Source organism: Nematolebias whitei, chromosome 4 (assembly GCF_014905685.2).
Source record: "Nematolebias whitei isolate Nwh7 chromosome 4, NemWhi1, whole genome shotgun sequence".
NCBI classification, from domain to species: Eukaryota; Metazoa; Chordata; class Actinopteri; order Cyprinodontiformes; family Rivulidae; genus Nematolebias; species Nematolebias whitei.
In genome coordinates, this window is record NC_056501.1 from 4,013,294 (window position 1) to 4,028,694 (window position 15,401).

Consider the following 15,401-nt stretch of genomic DNA (forward strand, 5'->3'; position numbering starts at 1 on the left):
CTCTACATGAACAACAAATGTCTTAATCCTCAAGTCCAGCCTGAGCCAGAAACAACATCAGAAGTGTCTTACCTGCTGAGGACACAAAGAACTGGACTGTCTGTCAGTGGTCCAACGTCCTCTTTTCACATGAAAATAAATGTTCATGTCATTTCTGGAGTCTGGAGGAAACATGGAGAGGTCCAGAATCCACGTTGTTGAAGTCCAGAGTGAAGTTTCCACAGCCAGTGATGGTTTTGGTCCATGTTCTCTGCTGGTGCAGGGGTTTTCTGAAGTCCACAGTCCAGGTAAGAAGCTTCTTATGCTGTCTCTGGTTCAGGAGCAGCTTGATTTGAGAAATGCAACATTTGTAGCTCATGTCTGCGCATATTGTGCATGAGTTTCCAATATGAAACTTCATTACAATATTCTAATTTTCTGAGACATTGAGATTTGAGTTTTCATTATCTAGAATCATCAAAATGACTAGAAATAAAGACTTGCCATATTTTACTACATGTGAGAAGAGTTTTACTTTATGACGTGAATGACAAAAATATAGCACTTTTTCCTCGATATTCTATTTGTTCTTAATGTACCTCCCTTAAATATCTGTTGTTGTATTTCCGAGCGTCTTTGAACGCAGCAGTCCAACCTGTTGCCTGACGGAGTGGCGCGCGCCTCCTCTTCCTCCTGTTCCTCCTCCTCTCGGTGTATTTCAGCCGCTGCTCGGCGGCTCAGCCCCTCACTGCTGGGCGTTACACACACGGAGAAAACATGGCTTCTAACCGGGTCATCGTGTACGGTGGAAGGGGTGCTCTGGGCTCAAAGTGCGTCCAGCACTTTAAATCCAAAGGATGGGTGAGTGGCGGCGGCTGCCGTTAGCCGCTTGCTAACGACGTCAAGCTAACTGTGTTCTGTGTTCCAGTGGGTCGCCAGCATCGACATGGCTTCTAACGAGGAGGCAAATGAAAATGTGATCGTGAAGTTGACTGAATGTTTCACCGAGCAGGCAGGACAGGTGAGCTTCGGGTGTCGGACTGCACAACCCAACACTGAAGTTGATCGTACTACTAGCAGCACTTCAGTTGCGTTCAATGTTTCCTAAGCGCTGCGTTCAAGCCGCATTTGGAAGTAGGAGTTTTGAAATGAAGCGTTTGTGACTCACACGATCATATAGACGTAACAAAGACTTTTTAGATTATTTGTGCCCGCGTTTAAAAGATCTCATGAACGATGGGTTCGAATGAAACTCATTTAAAGTAATTAAAATTGGCTGAACTTCTATTAACAGGGGCGATTCTAGAACATGACCTTTGGGGGCGATTAGCCCCCAGTGCTGACAATGGCTCTTTGCTTGAACAATGCAGTGGTCATCGACATCAGAAGCATTTGTAAAGTGTGTGTGTGTGTGTGTGTGTGTGTGCGTGCGTGTGTGTGTGTGTGTGTGTGTGTGTGTGTGGTGGGTGGGCACACTGGGGGTGGGGGTCTTCCCCCATTATTTTTTGAATAAAGTAGATACCATTTCCTGCATTTTGGTGTATTTTAATAGGTTTTTAAACATTACATTTACCGTCGTATGTAAACACTTGATTCAACAACTATTTAAGAGGCACAGCAAGAAGTACGGCTAAGTTAGCGGCACGCAATACAGACGCGCTAGCTAAGATGCTTCAGACCTAGCGCTCCACTTTACATTACACAACCTAATAAACACTACAAAATCAGTTTAGTGTCAACTGATCATAACACACGAAGACTAAACTTTCAACCAGAAGATACAACATATCTACATTTATAACGCACAAAACAAAACAACTAGCTTTAAGCATTAACCTTTAAGTTAACCATTAAGCATACAATGTAATTACTACAGAAAATGGAGGATTTACCTGCAGTTACCTTCATACAGGTGAACATGTGGTACTTCCTGTTTATAACTGTTTTGTTCAGCTGATCGTGAGGTCGGCCACAGGGCTTTTATCATCTTTTACGTTTTTCCAGATTCAGTTCAGATTCAGCTCCTGCAGGAAAAGGGCGTTTCAGTTCGAGACAAATTGTGATCGCTGATTGGTCAGTTGCTGACATGCCTGATGGATTGATTGACAGGTGGCATCAAAGATTCGACTTGTGTAAAAAAAATAAAAATCGTAGATTTTACTGGCTCGTTAAGAGTGTCATCATTTGTTCCAGATTTATTAAATATTTTGGTGAATCTAAAATTTGAGAACTGAGTTTCCTTACAAAATATTAACAATGGTTTCTTTATTTTTCAGGGATGCTGATTTAAAGTTTAGGGGTATTTGAGCACCCTCAAAAAGAGGCTAAAATTGCCACTGTATTAGTCAGCCCAATTCAAGATGGCTGCCACAGCCAATTGTCCTAACCCTGCACAAAAATGCTTAGAGCTCAGTGAGTGGAACAGACACTGAGCTAAACGATGTGGTATTAGCTGACAATCATTCCCAACACGCACATTTCTGCACGTTCACATTTCAGAGTGTTTATTTTTAATTTTTCTAGGTTTGGCTAAATTAGCTCTTCTTGCATTATGTCTCAACATAAAATGATCTTAGGTTAATACTCGGGCACGGAACACGCACTATGCATTCTTTTAAGAAATACAGAATGTTATATGGATAAAAATGATCAATACTAAAAGGCTATTTTATTCAAAAGATAGTGGCAGTTGTTTCTAACCCACCGCAGATCGTCTGTTTGTTGAGCATTAGAAGAATTTGCTGCCAGCTCTGTTATCACAGCTTCAAGTTTGACGATGAAACGCTCATTTCAAGCCACTGTGTTTAAAGCACCGCCTGCTGTGATGGCTTTTTCCACATCTCCTCTTTGATTGTTGTCCTGAAGTGATGGCTTCAGCTGGTGTGTGAGCCACGCAGCTTTATGAAAAGCCTCAGTGGGTATTGTCTCTCTTTTGGCCGCAGGTGACGGCAGATGTGGCCCAGCTGCTGGGGGAGCAGAAGGTGGACGCCATCTTGTGCGTGGCAGGCGGATGGGCAGGAGGAAACTGTAGTTCCAAAGGTCAGAGTTCAAACCTTTTATTTGTTTAAACATTAATCATCCGCCAAACTTTCTTCAGCCAAGACCTCATTGCAAAGTATAAAATCAAACACAAAAAGTCGAATGGTGCAGTTTGAAAGAGTTTAAATCAATACATCTGGAAAACAGCTGGAGTAGATTGCAACAATGTGAGTTCACTTTGATTGTAAATAAGACACTCGGCTGAATCAGCTAAAAACAGCTGGAAGCTTCATTCCTGTGACTGACCTACATTCAGCTGGTCATAGTCCGTTCAGGTGAACAAATATGGGGCAGTCAGACTCTCGGAGAATATATTTACGTGGAAATAGTGAATGCGGCGTTGTATGAGCTGTGGTGTTCAAAGCTGTGAACAAAGTAGTGACTTATACTCAGGAAATTACGGTAATTAATTCATTATTGTTTTAAACAGGCTCACCTGTGTACTGAATCATTCAACATAAAAACAGATAATATTCATATGTTCCTTCAGACTTCTACAAGAACACGGATCTGATGTGGAAACAAAGCGTGTGGACGTCCACCATCTCCAGCCACCTTGCTGCTCTCCACCTGAAAGCCGGAGGTCTGCTGACGTTGGCTGGAGCCAAGGCGGCCCTGACGGGCACCGGAGGTGAGGGACGCTTTTTGTTCTGTTTACAGCTTTCATCGGGTCAGCCTGATCCGTTTGTGCGACGTGCCAGAGGCAGCCAGATGTTTCACTGATCACTTGGAGCGGAAACATATCGACAAAATGGAAGCAGAACGAGGACGAATGAGAAGCATCTCAGTGGCTGCAGAGCTGCTGAGGGACCAGAGGCTCTGACAACAAGATTCTCTCATGTTTAATGAATATGTGCTCTCTTTGAGCTTTACACCAAGTTCTGTCTCTGCTGAACTGTAAACGAACGATTGAGTCGTTTTGTTATTTATGAGTTTAGTATTTCATAAAACTGGCTGTAGCTTGGAAACGTTGGCGGATGCTGAGCTCCAGTTTGTTGCGGTTGTAGCTGACGGTCGTTCTCCACTCGTCCTCCGAGTGTCTACAGATCTCATTAACGAGCTTTGATCAAAGCAACTACGACTCTGTCCCCTCATCATAAAATGGATTAAGTTGAACAATTCTGGCACTAAAGGTGGTGGGTGCGGTGCATGCCTTCAAGGAATCTCAGTTTATTTTAGTTATTTAATTTAATTAAATTTAATGTTCTCCTTGTTTTGCTTGGACACTTTTCATCTGTCTCCGTTTATTGTGTTTAGCTAATCCAGTCAGGTTTTAATTTTAGTGTACCGCACTTTGGTTTTAAATGTGCTCCATAAATAAAATGATTAACAATAAACGGGTTTATTAACGTTATTAAATTAAATGTAGAGTCCAACTAAGTGCTGGATGATTTACTGAAGAGTCATTTTGTAGAATTATAAATTGAGATTTCCAACATCTCGGTTTGAATGATCTCAGCTCATCAATCATGATTATTTGTTATCAGCCCTGATCGCTGAACGCCAGCCCAGCTGTGATCAGACGCTTTGGTTTTGGGCCATGTGGTCTGAGAACAGCCATGTGATGAACTGAGATTTAAAGTGCACGAGTCTCTGGATCAGCACCGAGCCTGACTTATTGGCTGCAGTGACTCAGCAGATCTGGCCCACTTGGACCCAGAGCCCTGAAACGGGCCAAGACTTTTTTTGTTTTTGTAATTGCGGTCTTTTGTTTGACTGTCTCATCCACAGCTTTCATTTTTATGTAGAACAGTGAAATTTCAGGGTTTAATTAATCAAATGTAAGAAACTACATCGGATGGTTTTTGTTCAGTGTTTGGATCAAACGCATCGAGTTCAGCCAAATCCAGGACAGTCGGTGTTAAAAAAAGCAGATTAAAGAGTTAATTAATTGTATTGACTTTCACTTTGTCAAGGTTAATCAGAGTTTTATGAATGAGCAGGCTGTTAAATCCAGGGACGCCTCACCGCTCTGTAAGAAAACTGAGCAAAACAACGAGATCGCTCCACTTATCCAAGTAGGAAACCGTAGTTTGAGACTTGAATTGATGCTAAAATCATTTGACGCCGTCAGAAAACAAGGTCAAAAACTAATTTAAAAGGCAATTTCTCAGCATGAAGTTGATAAATCTTATGACTGACCTCTTTGAGAATTAAAATGGAGGTCATCCCCACAAAGACTGCCGGGGCAGAAGAGCTCTTCTTTGCTGTGAGATTTTTATAAGATGTGATTAGCCTCAAAGATATGCAGCTGTTTTCCAGGCGGCTGCTGAAGTTTCTCCAGAGTTTGATTTCGAACAGAAAAGAGGAGACGTGAATTACATGAAAGGCTCCGAACAGCTTTTCTTCTGTCTTTATTTTGTTTTGTGTTTTTCTCGTCTCTCAGTGAAAATGTCTGTCTTAAAATTATTTTTAAAGTATTTTGATAAAACAACTGTAAATCAGTTTAAAACAGGGGTGTCTAGCTCTAATATCCCTGATTCATTGTTAAATGACTTCATCAGCGTGCCCTCAAGTTCTGCAGAAACTGTTTTTTTTTATCCTGTTTGTTTAAATCTCGTGTGCTGAAGCATCTGAAACATGCAGGACGGTGGTTCTAGGGTTGGACACCACTGGTTTAAACTAGGGATGCACCGATATTTTTAATATCAGTTCCTTTATCAGAACATAGCATCTTATTTTCTACAATAATTGTGTAACGGCTGTAAGAGCTGGTGACATATATTCAGTAACAGCTATAAGATATGCAAAGCACTTTAACTTATATTAAATGAAAAGTGTTAAATGTTATTTATTAGCATTAGTCACCTGCGATGCTGTCTCACTTGTGGAGGCTTGTTCCAGGTTCCTATAGCTGCAGTGTGGGATCCTCTGCACTCCTGTGCATGAAGGACAGACTTTTTAAGTTCAAAGTTTTTGTCTATCCATTGTACCGTAACACTAATCATGCTAACGAGGCTAACACGACGTCCAAATGTCTGTGGTAAAACTCACCCAGTGCTATCGGCTGTTGGCTTCTCAATGACGTCGGAACTGACGGCTTGTAACTCCGGTCAGGCCACGTCGGACAAATATCTCTGACTGGGGACGATGTAGCGAGGCTCAACGTAGTCCAAAAATCTTCAGAATCCAATATACTCAACGAAAAAAAAACTTCCACACCGCCGACATTTTGAATTTCCCTCTCCGCCGTGGTCGGATCAGGTGGGCGCGCGTGACGTCATCACGTTGTGCTGGCGCTGCAGACGTCCTTGTCACTGGGTTTGTCTTTTATACCGATGAGTTATTTTGATGGAATGTCCGATATTTAACTTTAACTCTAATATCGGCCGATACTGAAACCATGCCGATCATATCGTGCATCCCTAGTTTAAACCATCATTTATTTAAAGTTATAGTTATTTGCTGTGTCTCACTATGTCACTGTTTCTGCTCCTTTTGGGGTCTATCCTGAGGAAACATGGTCTTTTTATTGTTATGCTCACGATGGTCAGATTTCTCTGCACTTAAAACCCAACAGTTCATGCACAATTGACCCTCTGTTAAAATGTCTTGATGACGTCGTGGCATGGACAATCTGAGGAGATTGCTTCTTCAACCGTGCTCGCACGGGAGTGTGCTGTTTGTGGGACTCGGTTTGTTTGGTGTCTCCTCAGATTGAAGAAGTCCTTAGGATGAAGGACGAAACGTCCCAACAAAAAAAAAAAAAAGAAACTGTCCAGATGACCTGCCTGTGTTGGACTTTAATCTGGATTATTGAGCTTGAACTTCGTGGCGTTTTGAAACGATGTGATTTGATTTTTAGTGTTTCATTGTTTTATATTTTTCTTTTGATACTTTTAATCACTTTTTATTTTTTTTCTTTAATTACTCCCATTTATTTATTTTATTTATGTTTTGTGAAGCACTTTGGAATCAGCTGCTGTTTTTAAATGTGCTTTATGAATAAATTTGACTTGTCACCTCCTCACCTTGCTCCTAAACTGGTTTTCAGTCGGTTGGAGCTGGTTTTTAAAGGCTGGTTGAATCGAACTGGTGGCTGCAGATGGGCTCTGAACACGAGGCCCGGGTCACATGTTTGAACCTTTGGGATGACCTGCTGGTGCCGGAGCAGATCGGAGCATGAAAGCACCTCATGCTTTGGAACGCCCCGACTTGTTTATCCCCCTCGTTTGCTTGTTCCTGCTTTTTCTCTTTTAGTGGAAAACAAAAGCTCAGAAGTGAAGTGGCCCCACCGCCCCTTGCTCCCATTGGTCGGTGCCTGTAATAAGATGGTTTAGGGGAGGCAGCAGATGCTCAACATTCCTCTTTGGATTTTTATTTTCATCTGCTAAGAGTAACAGATGTTTTCTCCTGGTTAGAGCAGATTAATTTACAGGTTCTGACTTCCTGCTGTCCGACTCTTTTAAAACTACAAGCACCAAGATCACTGTTACATATTTAACAGTTACAATATTTCCACTGTTTTATTTAATTCAAATCTTATTTTGCACTTAAAGGAAGTTCTTTATGTGTTGCTATATCAACTTTATTATTTGTGCATTTCAAAATGAAAGAAACCGTGTCTCAGCCGTTCTGCAGCCTCCATGCTGTCCCTTTGATGTTTCATAAAAAAGCTTCTGCATACGTTTCTGCAACAATGCAACAGTGCAGCAACGCAACAGGCCAACTTTAATCCCCGCACATGTTGCCTTTACTGATGTTCAGAATGATTTTTCTTCAGCGACACTAAAACAAAGTTCCATCTGTGATCTGCAGGCATGATGGGATACGGCATGGCCAAAGCTGCCGTCCACCAGCTGTGTCAGAGTCTGGCTGCGAAAAACAGCGGGATGCCTCAGGGAGCTGCAGCTGTCGCAGTCCTACCGTAAGTAGTCGAGTAAGACGATGCAAACCCAAAATATGCTTCATATTCGAGCTGCGGTGCACTTTAAACCGTTTTACTTTCCTTCAAATCATAATTGTTTTAAAAACCATTGAAAAATATCCATCCACCATCTTCCTCTTGTTCTGAAGTCGGGTCTCAGGGCAGCATCTTGAACGTGGAGGTTAAGGCATCTCTTTCCACGCCACCTCTTCCAGCTCTTCTGGGAGGATCTCAAGGGTTGGCCAGGGTCTTCCACGGGGTCTCCTCCCACTTGGACATGTCTGAAGCACCTCCCTAGGGAGGCGCACAGGGAGCATCCTTACCAGATGTGTGGCTCCTCTGGATGTGGAGGAGCAGTGGTTCTACTCCGAGTCTCTCCTGATAACTGAACTTCTCACCCTGTCTCTAAGGGAGAGTCCAGCTACCCTGCAGAGGAAACTCATTTCAACCTCCTGGATCCACGATCTCATTCTTTCAGTTTCTACCAGAGTTCATGACCAGAGGTGAGGGGAGGAACGTAGACCGACCAGTAAACAGAGAGCATTGCCTTACAGCTCATCTCCCTCTTCACCACATCGGACCAGCACAGAGTCCACAATACTAAAGTTGCTGCACCAATCCATCTGTCAGTCTCTCGCTCCATTCTTCTCTCACTCATGAACAAAACCCCGAGATACTTGAACTCCTCCACTTGAGGCAGAACCTCACCCTCGACCTGACGAGATCAATCCACTCTTTTCAGACTGAGGACCATGACCTCAGATTTAAAGGTACTGATTCTCATCTCATCCGCTTCACACTCGGCTGTGAACGGCTCCAGTTAGAGCTGAAGATCACGATGATTCCAACAGGACCACATCATCTGCAAAGAGCAGAGATGATTCCTCAGGCCACCGAACCAGACTCCCTCCGCCCCCCTGGCTGCACCGAGAAATTCTGTCCATAAAAGTTATGAACAGAATCGGTGACAACGAGCAGCCCGGCAGAGTCCAAGTCCCACCCTGACTGGGTCCGGTTTATTTAAAATATATATATTTTTAATTGTAGAGCTATTTAAATGCACACCGTATGACAACTTGTTTAAACATAAATAAGATCACTTCTTTGTGTTTGACAAGAACATGTACTGTGTCAGTTTTAATGTAATGTGGATGGATTCAGTTTTTTATCCCAATCATCTTTTGTTTTCTCAGGTTGAAAATGGCAGCATCAATTTAAATCCACACATTTTTTTTTTTTGGCGCAGCGTTGCTTTAAATCTGCCAGCGACGCTCGCAGCTGCCGTGAAAAGTGAAGATCGATGCTGTTGCGCCTCTCGTCTCTTGTTTCGTCGAACATTTAAGCGCTCGGTGAAGATGAGATGCAGGAATAAGGACGCCAGATTCCCCCCACAGATCTTCGATGGTGCAGATAATCAGCTTTAAATGAGTGACGCACACGGTCGCCTCTGGGGCTCACTTATTGAATTGAAACCACTTTCTGCACAGTCATGGTGAGAAGCGTGTTTTCAGGGGGTGGATGTGCTTCCTGCTCGCTCTTTGGTTGTAGTTTTCCACCCAACACGAGGCCACGCAGTCTCTACCTCTCCAACATCTGTTTAGAGTTAGCCCTGACTTGTTTCTCCTCCAGCCTCTCCTCTGTCGCTGCAGCACGACGCCCTTAAAGATGGAGCTGCAGAAGACTGGAATAAATCTGTGGAAGCCCGAATTTCTAAAACTAAACGGCCGCCTGCCACCGTTTCACGCCAGAGTTTTAAACTCAAATCATTTTGAAATGTGAGGCGACGGAGTTATCACTGCTTTGGTTAAATATTGAAAATATCTTTAGGCTAGTTATAATAATAATAATAATAATAATGTCATCACAATGTCAGCACTGTATGTTTCCATACAATGGCGAAATTAGTCTCTGCATTGCTGGTATACTAAATTTTAATTAATATCAGTGGTGGTTTTAGCCTCTTTTTGGGGGGTGCTCAGGCACTCCTAAATTTTATCTCAGCACGCCTGGGAAAAAAACAAAAAAACATTATGATTTTGTAAATGTTAGATTCACCAAAATATTGAATAAATTAGGGATAAATGATGACACAAAATCTGATTTTATTTTATTTTTTTTGCATAAGTCTGATCCTTGACGCCACCTGTCAATCAGTCCAGCAGGCTCGTCAGCAATCAGTGATTTCAATTTGTCCTGAAGTGAAACGTCTCTTACCTGCAGGAGCTGGGGGTGATCGTGTTAGGATGCCTGAGAGAAGCGGAGTGTGCTCTATTCACACAAGGAGAGCTGTTGGTCAGGCTACTTCTTGTTTGTTTATTTGTCATATACAGATTAACACAACAACAACAATGAAATAATATGTTCAGGATGAGAAGAACTGCTTCAACTCGCTAAAACAAACAAACAAACAAGAAGTATGTGATCAAAGTACCAAAAAGTGAAAAAGTGCCAAAAAGTGAAAAAGGAATGTAATATTTACATGGTGGTCCAAAAGAAATGTGTTAAACAACAACATGTTAGAATATAATGGTGCAAGTAGGATGAATTAGTATGAATAAGTATTTCACAGGTAGTAATACAAGTTTAATATTAGCTTCTTGTTGTGTCGAGCTCTCTAACATAGTTATTGAATCAAGTGTTTTCTAAATATAGATGTTTATACACCAGAATGCAGGAAATGGCATCTACTTTCAGTGTTTCCCCTATCTTACAAGCAGGGTGCCTGCCTGCCCCCCCCCCCCCCCCCCCCCCACACACACACAAACACACACAAACTGCCGGCACCGATGTAGCACTAAGCTAGCAGCGCATCCTAAAATGCTAGAGGTAGCGCTCCGAGTCCCCGACACTGAGCCATCCGCCCCCGTCGACATAAATCGCAGAAGGAATGAGCGCCCTGCCAATGCAGGTAAAGTAGGGGAAACACTGGCTTAATTTTCTGTGACCCCCACCCCCCACCCCCACCAGTGTGTCTCCCTCCCCCACTGCGTTGTTCAAGCCAAGAGCCGCTGTCAACGCTGAGGGGCTGAGCCCCCTAAAGGTTAGATTCTAGAATCGCCCCTGGTTGATATTGCTAAAATTGTTCAGTGGGGGCCATCTTGAATTGTTTGTAGATGAACATTAAATGATTATCAGTTAAAATATCCTTTGATTCAGGAGATATTTTGCTAACTCTAACTCTACAAACACACAGACGCAGGACAAATCATGATGGCAGGTGATAATTAAGGCGACCGTCCTCACGGTGTTCTTTAACATCTGGTCTTTTTAAAGCACGAGCCATGCGTCCTGTTCTCACTCGTTGTTTTCTGACATTAAAAATAAAATGTTAATATCTGAGTTCTCATTGAGTTTCTGTAAGGATGACCTTTTACTTGTGGCTGTGTAGCTCACACGGGGCCGTTTCCTCTGCTGCTCAGATGCAGCCGCTCAGCCTGACTCTTATCTGGCTTCATTTGGCAGCGTTACCTTGGATACGCCGATGAACAGGAAGTTCATGCCTGACGCAGACTTCAGCTCCTGGACGCCGCTGGAATACATTGCAGAGTGAGTGTGGAGGAGAAATGTCTTTTATTTTTATTTTTTTAATGAACATTTATTTTGTTTCTGTCCTGTCACATTGAACGTGTTTCCCGCACTAGCGTCTAGTGAGCTTGTTTGTTGTAAATCTTTTAATGAGGGCTGGGTTTATGGGACAATATGGTGGCTTTTAATGAGTGTGTATTATTTAAACCTTTTAATTAAAAACAAAATGCATAAAGACCTCATCAAAGAAATGGACAGCAGAATGATGAGACTCCTCTTTTGACCTACAAATAAATATTTTATTTGAGTTTTATGGCCCTGAGAGAATAATAACACGCGTCTTTCATCCCATGATTTTGTTCTGGTTCTGCACAGCTTCCTGTCTTTGATCCCAGCGGCCCCCCGCTGACACTCAGACACAACCTTATCTGTCCGACCCTCGTTCTGTCTCATCGAGGCTGCCGTCAGCAGAGAATTTCAGTTTCTTTCAGATTGTTCGTGTCGGTCCTGGAGGCTGTTTCAGACCCACATCATCTCCGTTATTAGCGTTATTGTTTTATCTTTGATGCTTTAAATCCATTTAGATCCATCAATTAATCCAAGTTACCTAAAATGTCAGAAAATATCTCATTAAACGCAAAAAATGGTTCCGCACACAAAGAAAATATAACATAATTAGTCTCTTGTGAAATTCTTTACTACTTAACGATTTTTAAAAAAAATTCTAAAAGTTACTGACGTGTGATCTCAGTTCAGTAAGGCTGTGATTTGACACGTCAGTCAATCATGTCGCTCGCTCCACTGTAGATAAATAACAAACACGTCAATCAATGGCAGATTCTTCCAAAGACCCAGTTTGTTTTACTTTTGACTGCAGTCCATTAAAGTAGTAAACAAGTTCTTACACCACATTTTAGATGCAGGTTTGGATAAATGTGCAATTTTAGGGGTGTTTGTATCCGTGCAGGCCGAAGGAGATTAGATGGGATTAGATCATCTCTGATAATCAAAAAATTTTAGAGAAAGTAGTTTTTAACCAACTTAAGAGGTTCTTAACTGCCAACAGCATTGGTGAAAAATTCCAGTCAGGTTTAAAATCAGACCACAGCTCAGAGACGGCCCTTTTAAGAGTTTTTAATGACCTTCTTTTAACCGTTGATGCAGGAAGTTCTGCTGTTTTAGTGCTTTTAGACTTTCTGCTGCCGTTGATTCTGTGGACCACAACATCTTGTCACGACTTGAGCAGGTGGTCGGTGTCAAAGGCACAGTTTGATCCTGGTTTTGATCCTACCTGGCTGACACGAGTTTTTCTGTTCATTTAGGAGAATGTTATTCATCTCCAGCTCCTCTGATCTGTGGGGTCCCTCAAGGGTCTATTTTAGGTCCACTTCTTTTTAATCTCTACATGTTGCCTTTGGGGTCCATTTTTAGAAAACACATCCCTTTTCATTGCTTTGCTGATGATACTCAGTTATATCTTCTGATTGAGTCAGACAGGGTCACTCCACTGGATCCACTCTTGAACTGTCTACATGACATTAAAGTCTGGTTAAAACTAAATTTTCTGAATTTAAATGAAAATAAAACAGAAGTCATCAGCTTTGGTAAATGTAACACCCTTGACACTCTTGGCTTCTTCATGCAGCCACTCCACTGTCAGGAATCTGGGAGTTATTTTTGATAGTGCTTTTAAATTAGACAAACACATAAAGACAGTTGTGAAATGGTGGCGGTTGGATCGTCCCTTTGGCTCCTCCTCTGCGTCACTTCCTGATCACCGTTTGTTCCATTTTTAGCACAAAATTAAAAACACGTTTTTTCACCAAACTAATTAGACTTTGTTTAAAAGCCACCACAAAAGAAAAAATAAAATAAAATTGTTAAGATGAGTTTCTCTGCGAGTAGTTTTCTGTTCTGACTTCAGCTCCGTGCACTTCAAATTAAAGGCTCAGCACTCTGCAGGAATGCTTATCACCCGCTGCCTTTCATGCATCTTTAGAGCACCATCACTTTACGATGAGAGCAGGTGAAGTTCTAGCTGTTTCACTTTAAACTCCTAAATCAGGACTATTCTTCTTAACTGCTCAGGGGGCCACAGTTACTGAAAACCAGGAGCTCGGGGGCCGGACATCCAGGAGTTATTCTCATGAAGTTTGTTTTACGTTTTAAAATTTAGTTTTATTTCACAATGAACCCATTGGTGGCCGAACTGAGCTCACCCGTGGGCCTGATTTGGCCCCCGGGCCACCAGTTGAACGGCCCTGTCCAAAATGAACATGATCTCATGCAGAGTCCAGGATGACTGAACGTTGACCACACCAAAGTATTAGTAAATATTTGTTCTATTGAGCTATAACAACATTTTTGTTGTCAGTAATTAGTTGACTGTGGCGGCCATCTTTAATTTAATAAACTCTTGAAAGTTGATTACTTGCAGATTATTTCCTGTAAGTTTAATTAAAATTAATCCAGTTGTTCATGAAATAATTTGTTCAGACATCAAACACGCAGAAACGAGCAAAAACATGATCACCCTTTTGACTCTGGCAGTGAGGGCAGCATGTACATGTACACACCTGCTCGTTAAAACGACTCCCAAGTTGTGATAAAAATAAATAAATCCTGCAAGACGGTTCTGTTACAACGTTTAACCACTGACGGGACGTTTGATTTTATTCTCCATGTTTCTGTAGCGTTATTATTCAGCCGCCTCAGTGGCGCGTGGTGAAGTTGTGTAACTGAATATTCATTCGTTCGTTCATCCTTTGTTTCTGCAGGTTAGTGTCACTGAGTCACGAGGATGTGCACGTGGTTTTCTTTAAAAACATCATAAAACCGTGACGTTGTGCTGCTCTGGCTGTTGTTGGTAAATGTGTTCTCGTCTTTGTTTCTCCTGCAGAATGTTCTTGGGCTGGGCCACGGGGGAGAACCGTCCAGCTTCAGGAAGCCTGATGCAACTCCTCACTGCTGGAGGAGAAACTCGGGTTGCTGCTGCTCCGTAGAGGAGGTGGGGAGAGGAGGAGGGACAGACGAGAGATGACCAGATGGGTGTCTTGTGGGGGGAAGGAGGAGTTTTTTTTTTTTTTTTTTGTTTAAAGCAGCCTCACAGCGCCATCTAGCTGTAGAACACCACAACTGTAACGGACAATCTGTGGAAAATTAATGAAAACAAACAGTTCATCAGTGGAGCATTGCAACTTAATCACAGTTTTCAATAGTTTAAAGATCAGCGACGTGAAGTGGTGAGTTTAGAAGTGTTGGAGTATCACATACCAATCTATTAGACTCATTAAGGGGGGGCTGGTGTGAAAACAGGAGCTAATGATGATTCATGCAGGGCAGGTTTGAGGGGAAAGTTTTCTGCAGAACTTCATCACGTCTCAGACTCTTCATGTTAGCTCGTTGTTAAGTATGTGCTACGTCCGTAGTTTTCTTCTGCTGCTCGTGTTCTGTGAAGGCGCTGTGCCGCTGCAGTGAGTCCAGGGACGCTGCCGCCGCCTCAACGCTACGCGTGGCGTGGCTTTGTTTGAGTATTTGTACCTTTTTTAAAATGTTCTGTGTCCCCTCCGTACAAAATACATGTTCTGATCCTGATGGTGAGTTTTCTAAATGTCTTGTAGCTAAAATTCACAATAAACTGCATCAGGAATAAACGGACTCAACATTTCTAAACCTTTCTTATACTTTTTATTTTGTGCTATCTCTGCCTAAAGACACACAAATGTGCTTTTCAAAAGGAATTGTAAAACAGAAGTACAGATACTCAAAAATATTTCATGAAGATATCTACTGTGTATGTGTGTATGTGTATATATATATACATGCACACAATTAGTTTGGATTTATAAACACGTTTTTTTAGACATTTAAAGAAATGTTTAATAATTAAATGGTCATCAGCAGGTATGTTTTGTCTTGAGTTGTAATGAAAACTTGAAATATAAAAGGGTTTACTCCAAATATTTTGAAATGTACATAATTCTGTGCATGC

At 42.1% G+C, this 15,401-nt stretch overlaps 1 protein-coding gene across 1 annotated transcript; it reads left to right on the forward strand.

The window, feature by feature from the left end:
• Positions 1-653: 653 nt before the first annotated feature.
• qdpra (quinoid dihydropteridine reductase a) lies at positions 654-15,082 on the forward strand. Its single transcript, XM_037675592.1, has 7 exons — positions 654-840; positions 908-1,000; positions 2,922-3,018; positions 3,509-3,649; positions 7,777-7,885; positions 11,348-11,431; positions 14,310-15,082. The coding sequence occupies exons 1-7, from the start codon at positions 757-759 to the stop codon at positions 14,410-14,412; spliced, it is 711 nt and encodes a 236-aa protein (XP_037531520.1). The 5' UTR covers positions 654-756; the 3' UTR covers positions 14,413-15,082.
• Positions 15,083-15,401: the final 319 nt, after the last annotated feature.

Excerpts from the sequence above, each read along its gene's own strand:
- qdpra (XM_037675592.1), top strand. The coding sequence starts at position 757 with ATGGCTTCTAACCGGGTCATCGTGTACGGTGGAAGGGGTGCTCTGGGC. Across the intron at positions 7,886-11,347 it reads GCAGCTGTCGCAGTCCTACC|CGTTACCTTGGATACGCCGA; the intron begins GTAAGTAGTCGA and ends TTCATTTGGCAG. Across the intron at positions 11,432-14,309 it reads CCGCTGGAATACATTGCAGA|AATGTTCTTGGGCTGGGCCA; the intron begins GTGAGTGTGGAG and ends TTTCTCCTGCAG.